The sequence below is a fragment of the Mesocricetus auratus genome, unplaced genomic scaffold, assembly GCF_017639785.1.
Source record: "Mesocricetus auratus isolate SY011 unplaced genomic scaffold, BCM_Maur_2.0 Super-Scaffold_100007, whole genome shotgun sequence".
Lineage (NCBI taxonomy): Eukaryota > Metazoa > Chordata > Mammalia > Rodentia > Cricetidae > Mesocricetus > Mesocricetus auratus.
In genome coordinates this window covers 56,665,055-56,682,489 of record NW_024429191.1, presented here as the reverse complement: position 1 = coordinate 56,682,489, position 17,435 = coordinate 56,665,055, and the positions used below count along the sequence as shown (strand labels likewise).

Here is a 17,435-nt window from a genome sequence, read left to right as displayed (position 1 = left end):
GGAACCGGAAGCTAAGGGCGGGACGAAGACGAGAAGGAAATGAAGACACCTTAACCTGAATCTTTATGGTTCCTTTGGCTAGAGCGGCTTAAGGAACACGCTGATCCAGGTGGCCTTCGGGACCCCGCTTCGTTCTGGTGGCTCTAAGGCGGCTGCATTCCCTATGGACCCTCAGTTAGCGCTCGCACACTCGAGACGATAGCGCTAGACACCCGAGGGGACAGGAGAGCAAGAAATGACCCGCCCACTCGCAGTGACAGAGAGCCGGAAGTGACGTAGCACGTTACGCAGCAGCGGCGACGGTGGTGGTAGCGACCGCGGCGGCTCCGGAGGACCCTTGCGGTGGGTCCCGACTATCTTTTCCAGCCTCGGTTCGGCGACTCCATTTTCTTCCGTGGGAGCCAAGCGCAACGGAGAAACAGCGGCCCTCAAGCAGGTAAAGCCCAGCCTGGAGAGTTTCTGGCGTGCGTAGGTGGCGAGCCGGACTCCCGGGGCCTGGTCCCATAAGGAAGAGGCATTGGGGTGCCCACTGTGGGAAGAAGGGGGGCCCTGGCCTTTCCTGATCTGCCGGGGGAAAGGGACAGGAAGGCGTAGTGGTTGCTCAGCGTCTCCAGGCCTTTCCCCACGCAGTACCACCCGAAACTGTGAACTGGGGTTGCCTGCTGAATCAACAAGCTTTCTGGGATCCCATCTTCCCCATAGCTTCTGGAATCTGGGCCACGCGAAAACTTAAGGGTTTCTTACTTGGCATCAGGTGATCGGATTAATTATCCCGGGCGTTTGGATCCTACCGGGCTTCCCATGGTTCAGCCATGAGGCCGGTGTACTGTGCTGAGTGTTAGCTCTTCTCACATTGTCGGATAATTGAACTTTTTCCCACCTGGATAGCTAAGCCCTTGACCCTTTCTAAAGATGCGAGTTTGTACCTGCGTAATTCAATTTCTCAGACACTTGCAACCTACCATAAATATCAGAATGGGTTGTTAAATAAGAAATTGTCGTTCTTGTTTGACATCAGGTGCTCAATTTAAGTAAGTAAAGCAGTTTCCCTGTGATATGGAAAGAATAGGTGTCTATTTTCCTTTAGGAGGCAGGTTTCCTATAATATCTATATGGAAAGTCACAGTAATATCAAAAGTAATAAGGTAATTTTTTTCCTCCACACACCCCAATCCTGCTGATCCCCTTCTTCACACCCCCGCCTTACTTTCATTTATGTTTCTGTGTATGTGTTTGGCTCAGTTAGTTAATTTAAGGTTACTTTCAGGAACGTGGGTGAGGGGTTATTTAGAGAAGCCTAGGCTACAATCCTAAAGAAAATGTACTCCTCCCCCAGCAACCATGAATTGCTATAGATCCTTAGGATTGGTGGGATCCCATGAGCCCCTCCCCCCTAGCAACCGTTAACTGCCTATAAATTTTCAGGGAGGGGAGGGGCCTGAGCCCCCTCCCCAGCAAGGGAGTATTATGCTGCACTGCTTGGAAGGTGTTGATTTAAATTAATTGGGGGGGATTCCACTGTTGGACACTGAAGTTGATACTTTGTAGGTCTTCAGTGTTTTAACTAGCAAACAATTATAATAGCAACATTTGAGAAGCTGACCCAGGCGCATCATGGAATTTGTGTTTGGGCTTCATTCTTAGACCCTGTCTCAATGGAAAACAGCACTCCCCTCAGCCATGAATCTAGAGACCCTTTCCATGCCTGGTGCCCCACCACTACAAGCTTATTTTATTTGGTTAGCTTGTGTGGGTATTAGATTAGCTTGACAAAGAGCTTAATCTTACAAGGAATTAATCACACTAGAATGTGGTACAGTGCTGAAATTCAATCACATTTTATATTACCACTCCTGCAGGGCTGGACTTCTTCATAAGAAAGCAATGTATACTGTGGTGGAAACACTCTTGGAAGCAAATTTTCTCTGGCTTCTATATTCTTTTTTGGGGGGGAGCATTGTTTTTGTTTTTTTGAGAGAGGGTTTTTCAGTGTAGCCCTGGCTGTCCTGGAACTCTTTGTAGTCCAGGCTGGACTGGAACTCAGAAACACTGCCTGACTCTGCTTCCCAAGTGCTGGGATTAAAGGCATGAGACACCCACCATCTGGCAATGTTATTGTTCCTAACAAATGTCATCACCATCTGGTTTAAGAATGATCATTGGCGCCGGGCGGTAGTGGCACACACCTTTAATCCCAGCACTCGGGAGGCAGAAGCAGGCAGATCTCTTCTCTGTGAGTTCAAGACCAGCCTGGTCTACCGAGCGAGTTCCGGGACATGGTCCAAAAAACAATACATAGAAACCCTGTCTCAAAAAACCAAAAAAAAAAAAAAAAAAAAAAAGATCATTGGCTGCCTCACCATTATTTTCTAATGTCAGTCACCAAATCCTATGTTTCAAAAAACAAACATCTCTTTCCATCAGCTTGCAAATTAGGTTCCCATATCTCTCAAAGGCCTATCATTTTTCTTGACATAAAATCCAGACTGACCTAGGGACTCTTAATCATTCTGTACTCAGCCTCCCCAGTGCAAGAAGTACAAGCATGTGCTACTAGGTACAGCTTCATCATTCTAGCTTATTTGTTTGTTTGTTTTGGGGGGTGGGTTTGAGACAGAGTCTCTGTCTATAGAGATCTGTAGACTAGGCTGGTCTCGAACTCCCCTGCGTCTGCTTCCCTAACAATGGGACTGAGGACATGCTCCACCACGACCCATCTGATTTTTTAAAATTCTCATTTTATAGTGTTTTGCCTATACAAGTTCAACTTTCTTATCTTTCATAGAAGCTTTAGTTAGTGTCTATCTGACTTCTAACTGCTCATGAAAGTTGATAGCATCACCTATGGCTACAATGTTGCCAAATCCAATGGATACTCTTCATTTCAGTCATCTCTGGAATAGTCAATACAGTTACCCCTTGAAGCTTTGTCCCCATCCTGGTTGCTTATACTTTGCTCTTGGATTTTCTCTGATGAGCTAACTGCTCTATTTTAGTCAAAAAACATAAAAACAAAACTTCATTGCATTTTTATGTAGTCATTTTGTGTGCATGGTTGTGTGGCAGGTGCCTTTGCTGGCTGAGTCATCTCACTCACTGACCTTTTGGGAGAGAGTCTATTTTTATCAAAAAGAATGTTTTTCCCAGCTAGGGCTACCTTACCCTAAACTCCTTAGGCATACTGGTGATTAAAGGTAAAAATATAATCACACTGATCAAACTGATGCTGAACTCAATCAGCAATGCACACTACAAGCTGTCCTCTTTCCTTAACTCTCAAGTAGCTGGGACTATAGACATCAACCACTGACCTGATATGGTTTTGCAGGGTTGGCAGGGATGGTTTGTTCATTTGCTTTGTAAGTTTTTTGTTTGTTTTTGTTTTGAGTCAGGGTCTTGCTATGTAGTCTAAATGGCCTCTAACTCTTTGACCCTCTATTTCAGCTTCTTGGATGCTTCAGCCTTCTTTACTAGACACTTTGCTTCTCTCCCTAATGTCTAAATGTTGGTTTCTCTTGAGGTTTAATCTTGAGTCCTTTACATGTTCAGATACCCTCTCTGTGCTCCTTTTGCCTGGGCTATAAGATAGTTCCCCGGTGTCCTGTCTCCACTCAAATTCCTCTACAGTCTTTGAAGCCTTTTTTTGTTTTTGTTTTTTTGGATTTTCGAGACAGGGTTTCTCTGTGGCTTTGGAGGCTGTCCTGGAACTAGCTCTTAGAGACCAGGCTGGTCTCGAACTCACAAAGATCCGCCTGTCTCTGCTTCCCGAGTGTTGGGATTAAAGGCGTGGGCCACCAACGCCCGGGAAAAAATGTGTAGCCCAGGCTGGCCTCGAACTCGTGATCCTTCTGCCTCTGCCTCCTTCAGCAAATCCTACCGGTGTGCACCGCCACAACCAGCTCTTTGAAGCCTTTAACTTACCTTACTTATAAAGATCCTATGTGTCTTCACATGAAGCCCTATTTCTTCTCTCTGGTCAAACAGACTTCTGTTGCTGCCACAACTTCTGCTACACGGAAGGCTCTTCTCCAGCGCCTCCTCCAAATACCTGCCCTGTAAGCAGTTAGTTCCTACACTTTAGTCCTCACTCTTTGGGTATTTTTAAATTTCATTTATTTATTTTTCAGAAAGGGTCTTGCTACTGCCACCACCTCCCAACCCTAACTGCCTATATTTTTTAATAAGATTTTAAATTTAAAATAAGATCTTAAAGACCTTAATTGGTTAGAAAATGAGAATGTGTGTGTTAATTGTTGTGTAGATGTGAACATGCCTCTGTATATAGAGGCCTAAGGATAGCTTTGTGAAGTTGGTTCTTTTCTCTCACCTTACATGAATTTTGGTATTTAATTCAGATCATGGGCTTGCATGGCAAGCACTTTTGCCAGCTGAACCATCTAACCAGACCCCAGCCTATATTTTAAACATCTTACTATCTTCTAATTAGGTTTTTTTCATAAGCAGTTCTGAAACCAAGATTTTTAAAAATGTAGGTTGATTCTGGAACTTTTTTTTTTAAACAATCCATTTCTTTTGTTTTGTTTCATTTTTCGAGACAGGGTTTCTCTGTGGCTTTGGAGGCTGTCTTGGAACTAGCTCTTGTAGACCAGGCTGGTCTCAAACTCACAGAGATCCCACTGCCTCTGCCTCCCAGTGCTGGGTCTAAAGGCCTGTGCCACCATCCCCGGATTTTTTTGTATTCTAAATGGATATTCACTCATCAATACCTTTGAAATGAGCCTAAATCTTTGATATGAGCCAAAACATTAATTCACAATAACAGAATGCAAAATATTTTCTATTTTAAACCCTGCAGCAAACTTGTAGAACTATCCCCCAGACAACTAGGCCTTTAAAACTTGTTTCTACTCATATTACCTTTATCAAGGGTCCCTCCCCCTATTTATTTTATTTATTTTGAGGGGGTTCAAGGCAGGGATTCTCTGAAGCTTTGGAGCCTGTCCTGGAACTCAATCTGTAGACTAGGCTGTCCTTGTCCTCACAGAGAACCTTTGCCTCTGCCTTCCAAAGTGTGTGCCACCACTGCCCGGAATTCCTCCCCCTTTATTTTTAGTAGAGCAAACAGATTCTTAAGGAGGAGTAAGCACTCCAGAGTAGTACCCCAGACCATGTTCTTACCTCCTCACTCTGAACCCCTTTTCTGAAGTAGTCCATGACTTCTCTCATCATATTGTTCTCATCACTAATTACAGGATTTTGTTTCATTTTTTTCTGGTTTCAGAGATTTAACCAAGAACCATGTGCATGATATGCAAATGTTCTGTCCACTACTAAGATATGCCCCACCCTCATTCACGTTTGCCATAGCATAATTTATGAAAGTTATGAGCCCTACCAGGGAGGAAGTATATTTTATTCAGTTTTACCCATCAAGACCCAGAACAGAGGTTGACCCTAAAGCACACAAAATCTGAATGTTAGTTGAAGCTTCAGAACAGGAGGAGTTAACAGGCCTGATCTTTTCAGCCAGGTCTCTTAATTGCCTCATATGAGTTCTTGTTGGAAAGGGAGAGGCTCAGAGGGCCTCCCCTGTGGCCATCTGATCCCTGCTCTATTCCTCTTCCGGAGAATGCCATGGTAACCACCACCCTCTCCCTTTAAGCCACATCTTACACAGCAGCTGTACTTCTGTCTGGAGAAACCTCCCTCCGACACTCTTCCTCCTCTTCAAGGCTTATTCCAGATGCAGATTTAACTACAGTCTTGAATGTGGGGGAAATTTGTAGAATGTGAGTACTAAATACAAAAATCAAACCTGCAGTTAGCTCATCCTATAAATCATCTATTAATAATATACACGAGTGATTTGATTTTTTTTTTAGTTCTGGAGTTGCTGTTGCAGCACTCTTGAAATCTAGCTGTGGAAAGTCATGATTGCTTCTGGCACATCTCTTTTAACTGGAAATCTTAGCGCTGAGCTAGATTAGGAGCATTCCACAATGATAGCAGAGTGTGTGCTTTATCACTAACCTAGGCTGGGAGCTAGGAGGGGATACAGCTGTCTTCCTAAGCTGATTATAACAGGAACACCAGCTGCCTCCCTGGACCAAAAAAAAACTTTTCTCAGGTAGGTTGTGTATTTTTCTCTGTTAAATAGACCAGGGACATCTAATCTGTAAGAGCTAGCTAACTTTTAGACGTTGATGTCTTCAAAGACTGAATTCATGGTATGATGACCTAATTAAAGCAAACTGTGCGGAGACTTGTTGTATCTAAATCTATTTTTAATGTCTCAGTTCAAGGCTTAGGAGGAGCAGTGTTAAAATTTAAATTAGCAGGCATGATGGCTCATTCTTTTCATCACAGCACTCAGGAAGCTAAGGTAGGAAGATTGCTGTGAGTCCTAAAGAGTTAAGTTTCATATCACAGACCCTAGAGTAAGACTCAAAAGCACTTAAGTGTAGGGGTGGGTTCTACTCTCACCTCTGTCCATGCTGTTTTTCTTCTTCTTGATTTGGTCTCACTGAGTAGCCCTGTCATGGAACTCTATACAAACCAGGCTGCCCTCCAACTCAGAAATTCCCCTGCCCACCTTCTAAGTGCAGGGCTTAAAGGCATGAGCCACCACATCCAGCTAGAGCTCCAAATGTAGTTGACAGATTTCTAAAAAAAATATATTTATTATGCATACAGTGTTCTTCAGAAGAGAGTTCCAGATCTCAATTATAGATAGCTGTGAGCCACCATGTGGTTGCTGGGACTTGAACTCAGAACCTTTGGAAGAGCAGCCAGTGCTCTTAACCTCTGAGTCATCTCTCAAGCCCCAAATGTGACAGTTTTTTGTTTGTTTGTTTGTTTTTGTTTTGTTTTTGTTTTTTGAGACAGGGTTTCTCTGTATTGTTTTGGAGTCTGTCCTGGAACTAGCTCTTGTAGACCAGGCTGGTCTTGAACTCACAGAGATCCGCCTGCCTCCCAAGTGCTGTGATTAAAGTCGTGGGCCACTAATGCCCGGCTTTTTGTGTGTGTGTGTGTGTGTGTGTGTGTGTGTGTGTGTGTGTGTGTGTGTGTGTGTGTGACAGAATTTTTAAGATACTCACTTGGTATTGCTGAAGCTAAATGACCATAAGGATACAGGGGAGAAGGGCATCCACCTAATCCAAAGACTTCCTATGTCACAACCCTGCAGAACCTTTTCAGTAGTCATCAAACTATTCAGGACCAATTTTAATCTTATTAAGTAGTTAGGCAGTGGTGGCACATGCCTTTAATTCCAGCACTCAGAAGGCAGTGGCAGGCAGATATCTGAGTTCAGGGTCAGCCTGGTCTACAGAGTTCCAGGACAGCCAGGACCACACAGAGAAACCCTGTCTCCAAAAACAAAAAAACAAAACAAAACAAGATGCCTCAGTGGTTGAGAGGACTTACTGTTGCTCTTGCAAGAGGACCCTGGTTCAATTCCCAGCACCCACATGGTGGTTCATAAGCATCCCTAACTTAAGTTCCAGGGCATCGGATACCCTCTTCTAACCTCCTTTTGTTCATGTGTATGGAGTATGTAAATGTATTGTGCAAGTGCACAGATGTGCATGTAGAAGCTATGGGGTACTTTTCCTCTGGGGTTATCCACCCCGTCTTTTGAGTCAGTCTCAACAGCCTGAAAGTTTACCAAGTAGGCCAGAATAGTGAGCCCCACAGATCGACCTGTCTCCGCTTCCCCCACCTCTCCGTGCTAGAAATTACCAACCAGTGCCACCATGCCCAGCTTTTTTCATGCCTCCTAGGGATCAACTCGAGTCATCAGGCTCACATAGAACACTTTTCCAACTAAACTAGCTCCCAAGTCTTGCACTTCTGATCCTCCTGTTGCCAACTCCTGAAAGCTGGAATTATAAGCTTCTGCTTTCAAAGCTGGTTTTGCAGTTAGGGCTTCATTTGTGCTAGACAAGCAATCTGTCTACTGAGCTACATACTCTGCCTCTTTGTATTATTTTAATGTTCTACTCAGGGCTCAGTTAGGCTTTTTTTTTTTTTTTAGTTCCCTGACAAGCTTTAGATATGTTAGAAAATGAAGTTATTAGTTGGTAGAGATTTATAGAATGCTAAGTAAAATGAGTCCCAGGACTCAAATTGAAACCCAGTTGACAGGGCTGGAGAGACAGCTCCATAAATAAAAGCATTTGTTGCTCTTGAAGAGTACAGGATTTCCCAGCACTGACCTAGGAGTTAACAACTGAGTAGCTCCAGATCAAGAGGATCTGATGCCGTCTTTTGGCCTCCTTGGGCATTGCATGTATGTGGTACAGACATGCACCCAAGAAAAAACACTAATACACACAAAAATTTATTTATTATGTGCATTGGTGTTTTGCTTGCATGTATGTCTGTGCTAAGGTGTCAGATCCCTGGAACTGTAGTTACAGAAGTTGTAAGCTGCAATGTGGGGGCCAGTTGCTGGGATTTAAACCTGGGTCATCCAGAAGAGAAGTCAGTGCTCTTAACCAATGAGCCATCTCTCCAATCCCACAAACAAAATATTTTTTTAAAAAAAGAAACCCGTTAACATGTATTTGAAACTACATTCTTAGCTTACTATGATGGCACACACCTGTAATTCCAGTACTTGGAAGGTAGAGGCAGGAGGAGCTAGAGTTCAAGTCCATCCTTAGTTACATGGCAAATTTTAGGCCACTGTGTGCCATATTGAAACAGTCTTTCTAAAACAAAAAAAGAAACAATATATTGACTCTTGGTTTTTGAGACAGGGTTTCTCTGTGTAGCACTGGGTGTCCAGGAACTTGATTTGTAAACTAGGCTGGCCTTGAATTCAAAGATCCTGCCTCTGCCTCTTGAGTGCTGAGATTAAAGGTGTGCATCACCACTGCTTGATGATTCTTTTTATTTTATGTTTTATTATCAGGTAAGGGGACAAGACAGAGGACAATTTTTTTTTTTTTTTTTTTTGGTTTTTACGAGACAGGGTTTCTCTGTATTGTTTTGGAGGCTGTCGGTCCAGCCTGGCCTCGAACTCACAGAGATCCACCTGCCTCTGCCTCCCAAGTGCTGGGATTAAAGGTGTGCGCCACCACCGCCCGGCCAGAGGACAATTTTTGAGGAGTCTGCTTTCTTCATCTTTACATAGGTTCCAGGGGTAAACTAAGGTCACCAGGTTTTGCACCGCAAGCACTTTTTTTTCCCACTGAACCATCTCACCAACTTTCATCATCACCTTTATAATTATTATTGTGTGTATGGTTTGTGTGTGCAAGGCCATGCTCTATGGTGTGCACATAGAGGTCAGAGAACAACTTTCAGGAATCTAATCTGCCCTTCAACCATGGTTCTAGAGATGATAATCAGTTCAGCAGGCTTGGAGTACTCTGTTGTCATTCTCCAAGTGATCTAGGTATTAGGTGTTGAGATCAGAATTTGATCTCTACTCTAAAGGTCTTTCTATTTTTCCTGTAGGCCATGGAAGACTGGGAGGTTGTTGTTTGTTTGTTTGTTTTTGGCAAGGAAATGGTTAGCTTTAACTGCCAGTTTGACACAGCTTAGAGTCATCTGAAAGGGGTGAGTATCAGTTAGGGAATTGCCTAGATCAGATTGACCTGTGTGTATGTGTGTGGGATTATCCTGATTGTTAATTAATGTAGAAGGGCCCAGCCCACTATGGGCAGTGCCATGGCTTAGAAGTGGTCCTGAACCATGTAAGAAAGCTAGCTGAGGCCTTTCTCCTCTTGTGCCGGCTGAAGACAAGATGGGTCACCAGCAGCTCTACTGGAGTCACCCGCGCAAGTTCGGCCAGGGCTCGCGCTCTTGCCGCGTCTGCTCCAACCGCCACGGCCTGATCCGGAAATATGGGCTGAACATGTGCCGTCAGTGCTTCCGTCAGTACGCGAAGGACATAGGCTTCATTAAGTTGGACTAAGCAGCCTTGAATGGATTATTCAAGACTGTCTACCCAGTGAAACAGATCATGCTAGTCTTTGTACATAAAGAATAAAAAAGTGAAGACCTTCAAAAAAAAAGAAAGAAAGAAAGCTAGCTGAGTATACGAAAGCCAACTAGAAAGTACCATTCTTCATGGCTCTTACTGTGTCTTGCCTGTGAAATGAGTACCTTTGTCAGAGTTGATTTTATGTGGAATAGCCAGCAAGCCTGCCTTCAAGTTTCTGCCTTTACTTCTCTCAGTGGTGGACTATGACCTGGAATTGTAAGGTGAATAAACTCTTTCCTCCTCTAGATTGCTTCTGGTCAGTGTTTTATCACAGCAACGAAAACAAAAGTTAAAAAGTAAATGATAGGTTGATTCATCATGGTTCTCATCTTTCTAAAGAGGCTCTTTTTCAGCCGAATTCTTCAAACCAGCAGTCATACAAGCAGGCATAAATTCGTATAGGGATTTTTTTTTTTAAAACAATTGTATTGTTTTTATATGTATAGATGTTTTACGTGCATCTATGTCTGTGCATCATGTATATGACTGGTGCTCAAGGAGTCCAGAAGAGCACATTGGATCCTCTGGAACTGGAATCACAGGTGGTTATGAGCAAACATGTGGATCCTGGGAATAGAACCTGAATTCTCTGGAAAAACATCCATCCAGTCCTCTTAACCATTGAGGCATCCCTCCAGTCTCCCCATCTCCTTTTTTGGGGGGCAGGGTCTTACTGTGAATCCCTGGCTTACCTGGAACTCACTTTTTAGATTAGACTGCCCTTAGATTCCCAGAAATCTACTTCTTGCCTCTGCATCCTTGATTTAAAGCCCTGTACTACCATGCATGGCAGGGATTTTTCTTTTGACTCTGCTAGAGTATGTATGAAAGTACCTTATACAAAGTCTTGGCAATTCTCAAACTTCTTTTGAACAAGTCATATAATCTCACTCTAGCATCATAGCCTCTCCTCCCTATGTTGGTTGCTTTCTCCATCTGCCTGAAATTGTGAAGTAAAACACCTGGGTTAAGAGAAATAGCCGGGCGTTGGTGGCGCACGCCTTTAATCCCAGCACTCGGGAGGCAGAGGCAGGTGGATCTCTGTGAGTTCGAGGCCAGCCTGGTCTACAGAGTGAGTTCCAGGACAGCCTCCAAAACAATACAGAGAAACCCTGTCTCGAAAAACCAAAAAAAAAAAAAAAAAAAAAAAAAAAAAAGAGAAATAATACAGCGGGGTGGGGGGGCGGCAGCGCACGCCTTTAATCCCAGCACTCGGGAGGCAGAGGCAGGCGGACCTCTGTGAGATCGAGGCCAGGCTGGACCAACAGCCTCCAAAACAACACAGAGAAACCCTGTTTCGTAAAACCAAAAAAAAAAAAAAGAGAGAAATAATACAGATATAGTGGTTAGCTCCTGAAATCCCAGCACTGGACAGACAGAAATAGGATTGCTGTGAATTCAAGGGGAACTTGGGCTACAGAGTGAAACCCTTTCTAAATTAGAACAGTGAGAAAGAGAAAAATGATTCTGATTTAATTTTTGTATAATTGCCATTTCTTAAAATACAAGAGGAGCAACCCTAGGAAGAATGGGAGATTTGGAACCTTCTGATTGTTTTCTGGTTTTGGAAGTCAAACTCGGGCCTCTTGCGTGTTGGGTGAACCCTCACCATAGAGTCACACTCCCAAACTGAGCCTCCTGATTCTTTTTGGTTTTTTCGAGACAGGGTTTCTCTGTATTGCTTTGGAGGTTGTCCTGGAACTTGATCTGTAGACCAGACTGGCCTCAAACTCACAGAGATCCCCCTGCCTCTGCCTTCTGAGAGCTGGGATTAAAGGCGTGCACCACCAATGCCCAGCAAGCCTCCTGATTCTTATTGAGCAGAAATGATGGAGTGGGCAGAGCCATGATAGATAGTTACAAGGAGAGGTTTAAAAGCACTGTTTAAAATTATGTGTCTTTTGTTTATTTGTTATGAAACAGGGTTTTACTATGTAGCTCTGGGTTTCCTGGAACTCACTCTGTAGACCAGGCTGGCCTCAAACTCACAGAGATCCGCCTGCCTCTGCCTCCCCAGTGATGGGATTAAAGGCGTGCAACACTACACCTGGCTCATGTGTCTTATTTTTGTTCACACACACACTTTCTTTCCCTTCTGTAGTCTTCAAGAAGGCTGTGAGAAGCTGCAGTAATGTCTGATTTTGTGGAAAGTGAGGCCGAAGAGTCAGAGGAAGAATACAATGATGAAGGCGAGGTGGTACCTAGAGTCACCAAGAAGTTTGTGGAAGAGGAGGATGATGGTGAGGAGGCCCCAGCCTCAATCTTCTCCCCACTATTCCTAAGCTTTGGATAGTTGGATTCTTGCTGATGAAAGGCTCAGGCTGAGCACAGAAGTTCTCACACTTGAGGTACCAGCTTGAGAACGTTCAGTCATTCATAGAAATGCATAGTGCATCGCTCTGCTGTATCCCAGGCACAGTAATTAGAAAACTATCAAGACAAAATAAGATGCAGATATTGTTTATGCTAGTTCAAGTTTACATTAGTGTACATGAGACAGTAAACTGATGAATAAATCTTTGTAATGCTTCCCACTTTTAGACCTATGGATGTTCATGTTCTCCTTTCTAACCTTTAGAGTCGTCAAGAGAGTAGAATTGTGAAATAACTTTTAGGGGGGTGGGAGGTAAAACTTTCAACAAAAGAATATAAAAAGGAATATAGCTGATGAGTTTGTACTTTGAGGAAACTAGGTTACTGGTAGATAATAAGCTTCTACTAATGATTTGAGGAGGCAAGCTAATTGGGAAGATCTTCTTTTCCTAAAGACAGATGGTAAATGTGGGAAAGAAACCTTCCTTTGCAGGTGCTACTGCTCTAAGTCCTACATTGTGCCATTACATGGGGCAGAGAATTAACATGCTACCTAGTAACTAGTCAGTTACTGGGTTCAGGGCAGATGAATAATTGAAGTTAAGTGGGTAGTCTGCCCCCACCCTCGTCTATTCCCAATCTCCATGCCTCAGAAACACGTATTTTCAGATGAGGAGGAGGAAGAGGAGAATCTAGATGATCAAGATGAGCGAGGCAACCTGAAAGGCTTTATCAATGATGACGATGATGAAGAAGAAGGGGAGGAAGATGAGGGCAGTGACTCTGGTGATTCAGAAGATGATGTTGGCCACAAGAAGAGAAAGCGCAGTAAGTAGCATGTCTCCATGTCAACTGAGGCTAGGGTGGAGTTGTAATGGAGAAGAGCCTCCTCCTTACCATGGGTACACTTTGTTTTCTTCAGCATCTTTTGATGACCGCCTGGAAGATGATGATTTTGACCTCATTGAGGAGAATTTGGGTGTTAAAGTCAAACGAGGAGTAAGTACTTTCTTATCCTTCTTCCTGAATGCTTTGGGGTCATCAGAGAGGAGAAGGATGCCCAGCAGCATAATGCTGTGAGGCCCAGATCCAAAGCCTATTAGAAAAAGATTTGTCAGTCTGCCGGGTAAGGCTCGATGTGTTCTTTCCCATCTCACTTGATGAATGTAATTGTGGAGAGACTATAGAAGTGAGCCTGGATAACAAACATCCTTATATTGACCACCCACACACCCCATCCTAATAAAGCATGTTTCTTAACACTAGCAAAAATTCCGACGTGTCAAAAAAATGTCTGATGATGAAGATGATGATGAAGAGGAATGTGGCAAAGAGGAACATGAAAAGGAGGCTATTGCAGAGGCGATTTTCCAGTATGAAGAAGGGGAAGAAGGACAGGAGGCTGTAGAGGCCCCCATAGCTCCTCCCGAGGAAGAAGAGGAAGATGATGAAGAGTCAGGTACGTGACGGATTCTGGACAGGAATGTTGAGATTTCGTGGTCCAATAGGGAGATCCTTTTAGGTACCTCCCTCATTTTCTCCCTGGTAGGAACCAGGTTTATCCACTGACCAAGCCCTTAACTTGTTCCTTGTCCTCCTAGATATTGACGATTTCATTGTGGATGATGATGGACAGCCTCTAAAGAAGCCCAAATGGCGAAAAAAGCTTCCTGGATATACGGATGCGTAAGTGTGCCTATTACCATGTGGTGATAAAGACACTGAATGGACATGTGATCAGGAAGACTAGAGGCTTCTGCCATAATTAGAATGATCCTAACTCTCATCTATTTTTGTTTGGTGTCTCTCAAATCACCTCTAGTAGGCAGTGATTTCCAGCTCCTCCTACAGTCACTGAATGCTCTCAAGTATGTGAGTCCTCAAAAGATAAGGATAAAACCAGGGGTGGTGGCACAAGCCTTTAAACCCTGTTCTGAGGAGCCAGAGGCAGGCAGATCTCTGTGAGTTCGAGGCCAGCCTGGTCTACAAAGCTACACAGAGAAACCCTTTCTCAAAAAATCAAAAACAAACGAAACCCTATCTCAAAAAAAAAGCAAAAAAAAAAAAAATGATTAGGATAGAGTTGCACATGGACATGAGTCTAGCATCCTTCTTTTGCCTGGTGTGTTCATCTATAAAATACCTTCTAATCTGTATAAAAGCATAATAGTTTGAAAGGTTTTGTACTAAGGGAATGCTGTAGTATCTTGGCAACAGATGATTCGCTAATCAGAATAAGGACCTATCTACCTATCTCTGGCAGGTGCCAAAGATAGACTTTTTATCCTATGATAATAGTTTGCCTTGAAATTTCCAGGCACCTATTTATTCCAGGTTGAATATGATTATCCAACTGGCTTTTCTCTTTGCTCCTTTAGTCCTCTGAGACCTGCAAAAGATCTGGCCAGGGGCTGTATTTCTCCTCTCTCTCAATCCTGAGCCCACTGCCTCTTATTCTTTCACACAGAGCCCTGCAAGAAGCTCAGGAGATCTTTGGTGTAGACTTTGACTATGACGAATTTGAAAAATACAATGAATATGATGAAGAACTGGAGGAAGACTATGAGTATGAGGATGAAGAGGCTGAAGGTGAAATCCGAGTGCGCCCCAAGAAAACCACCAAGAAGCGTGTGAGCCGTAGGAGCATCTTTGAGATGTATGAGCCCAGTGAACTGGAGAGCAGCCACCTCACAGACCAGGACAATGAAATCCGAGCCACTGACTTGCCTGAGAGGTTCCAGGTAGGAAACCACAATGAGTAGTATCCGTCATAGACTTTGAAACCCATCCAACTCAAGTCCAGGGAGTCTGTTATCTATTTATTCTGGCAGTACTGGGAATTAAACTTAGGGCCTCCTATATGGTAGGTAAGAGTGCTGCTATTGACTGATGTCCTTGGTCCTCTTTTTACTTTTTATTTTGAAACAGAGTCTCACTAACTTAGGCTGGCCTTCAACTGACTCTAGCCCAAGCAGGTCTTAAACCTCAGCCTCCTGAGTAGCTAGGATTACAGGTCTGACATTGAAATGGCATTCTTGCTTTGTTATTTTTATAGTTTTGTTTGTTTTTGAGACAGGCTCTCATTTAGCCCAGAGTGGCACAAACTCAGTAGCTAAGGATGACCTTAAATTTCTGATCCTCTCGCCTTAATCTTGGGGGGGTGGAGGCTGTGACAGGGTTTCTCTGTATAGCCTTGACTGTCCTGGAACTCTCAGTATAGACCAGACTGGCCTCGAACTCACCGAGATCAATCTGCCTCTTCATCCTGAGTGATAGGATTAAAGGTGTGCATCACCACTGCCCGGCATGAAATAGTATTCTTAACAAATCTGGAAAATGCTCATTTCATGTCATGTGACCTTAGAATGTGCCTAAGAATCACATGCTTCTGTTCAGAAATAGTATGTGTTTTTCCCTAAGCAGGATACAGAATAAAGATATCTCACCCTCTTATCCACTCCAGCTCCGTTCCATCCCTGTCAAGGCAGCTGAAGATGATGAGCTAGAAGAAGAAGCTGACTGGATCTACAGAAATGCCTTTGCCACACCAACCATTTCCCTACAGGTACTCAGAAGTCTTTACTTCAGAGGACAGAAGCACTTGCCCTTAAAGAGAACCCGGGTTTGGTTCCCAGCACCCAGTAGTAGTTTACAACTGCCTGTACCTGGAGTTCTTTTTTTTTTTTTTTTTTTTTGTTTTTGTTTTTGTTTTGTTTTGTTTTGTTTTGTTTTGTTTTTCGAGACAGGGTTTCTCTGTGGCTTTGGAGGCTGTCCTGGAACTCGCTTGGTAGTGTAGGCTGGTCTCGAACTCACAGAGATCTGCCTGCCTCTGCCTCCCAAGTGCTGGGATTAAAGGCATGCACCACCAACACCCGGCTCTGTACCTGGAGTTCTATGGGTTCTATTCCTTCTTCTGAGCTCTGTGGGCACCAGGCACTTACATGGTACACATATATTCATGCAGGCAAAACATTCATATTCATAAAGTAAATGTTAAAAGTTCTGACATGAATCAGGGCCATCTGATGAAAATGAGAACCTATTCCTTCCCTGTGTAACGCTTCTGTATGCCTGGGAAAGTGTATGTGTATATAAGCCTGGCATGGTGACCCACACCTTTAATCCCAACACTCGGGAGGCAGAAGCAGGCCAGTCTCTGAGTTAGAGACCAGCCTGGTCTACAAAGCTCAAGTTCCAGGATAGCCACGGCTACACAGTAAAACCCTGTCTTGGAAGACCAAAAACAAAGAGATGGAAAAGAAAAAAAATATTTTAGACTTCCTCAGAAAAGACTATCATGTTATTAAGCCTTTGTGTGGTAAGAGAGAGGATAATGTGACTTGCTGCTTTTGTTTTGTTTTTGCCTCTTCTTAATATAGGAAAGCTGTGATTACCTAGACCGTGGACAGCCAACCAGTAGCTTCAGTCGCAAAGGGCCAAGCACAATTCAGAAGATCAAAGAAGCCCTGGGCTTCATGCGGAATCAGCATTTTGAGGTGACTCCTTGAGCTCTAGTAGCTCAGTGGTTAGAAATTCATTAGAGTTTAGGGGATGGACTGGAGAGATGTCTCAGAGAATAAGAGCATTAACTGCCCTTCAGAGGTCCTAATTTTAATTCCCAGAAACCACATGGTGGCTCACAGTGATCTTTAATGAGATCTGATGCCCTCTTTTGGCCTCCAGACAGAACACTATATATAAATTAAAGGATGAGGCAAGAGGCAGCTATAATCAAGTGGTAAACCCCTTATCGTTAGGAGTCTCTTAACTCAAGAGTGTTATGACCAGCAAGAGGCACTAGGGACCACGGGGACAGGATTTCCTGTCTTCAATGTTAATGTATTCCACTGGAGAAAACACTTTTCCTGGATAACCAGTTGGAGAGGCCATTCTTGTACTTAAGATTTTGTGAAGCTATTAGACTAGGAAATCATTACCCTCTAGCAGAGGAGATATTTGCAGGTCTTCTGCTTGACAGCAGTATCCTTGCTACTGTAGGTACCTTTTATTGCCTTCTACCGAAAGGAGTATGTGGAACCTGAATTGCACATCAATGACCTGTGGAGAGTGTGGCAGTGGGACGAAAAGGTAACATGGACAAAAGGCCCACAGGGAGCTGAGAACCAGGTTCAGGGTGCTACAGCTCTGACTTCTACGGCTGCCAGCT

At 43.7% G+C, this 17,435-nt stretch overlaps 2 protein-coding genes across 2 annotated transcripts in view; both read left to right on the top strand.

The window, feature by feature from the left end:
• The first annotated feature begins 53 nt into the window (after nucleotides 1-53).
• Supt6h (SPT6 homolog, histone chaperone and transcription elongation factor) overlaps nucleotides 54-17,435 on the top strand; it is a 39,587-nt gene continuing 22,205 nt past the window's right edge. The window contains exons 1-10 of the mRNA XM_005077020.4: nucleotides 54-436; nucleotides 12,057-12,195; nucleotides 12,938-13,096; nucleotides 13,191-13,267; nucleotides 13,535-13,727; nucleotides 13,870-13,954; nucleotides 14,736-15,009; nucleotides 15,732-15,833; nucleotides 16,648-16,764; nucleotides 17,267-17,356. Of these exons, the coding sequence (XP_005077077.1) occupies nucleotides 12,087-12,195; nucleotides 12,938-13,096; nucleotides 13,191-13,267; nucleotides 13,535-13,727; nucleotides 13,870-13,954; nucleotides 14,736-15,009; nucleotides 15,732-15,833; nucleotides 16,648-16,764; nucleotides 17,267-17,356 (1,206 nt within the window). The 5' untranslated portion in view covers nucleotides 54-436; nucleotides 12,057-12,086. The remainder of the gene's footprint in view (nucleotides 437-12,056; nucleotides 12,196-12,937; nucleotides 13,097-13,190; nucleotides 13,268-13,534; nucleotides 13,728-13,869; nucleotides 13,955-14,735; nucleotides 15,010-15,731; nucleotides 15,834-16,647; nucleotides 16,765-17,266; nucleotides 17,357-17,435) is intronic.
• LOC101829442 (40S ribosomal protein S29) lies at nucleotides 9,685-9,986 on the top strand. Its single transcript, XM_005077019.4, has one exon. It carries the CDS (start codon nucleotides 9,716-9,718, stop codon nucleotides 9,884-9,886), a length of 171 nt encoding a protein of 56 aa, XP_005077076.1. The 5' UTR covers nucleotides 9,685-9,715; the 3' UTR covers nucleotides 9,887-9,986.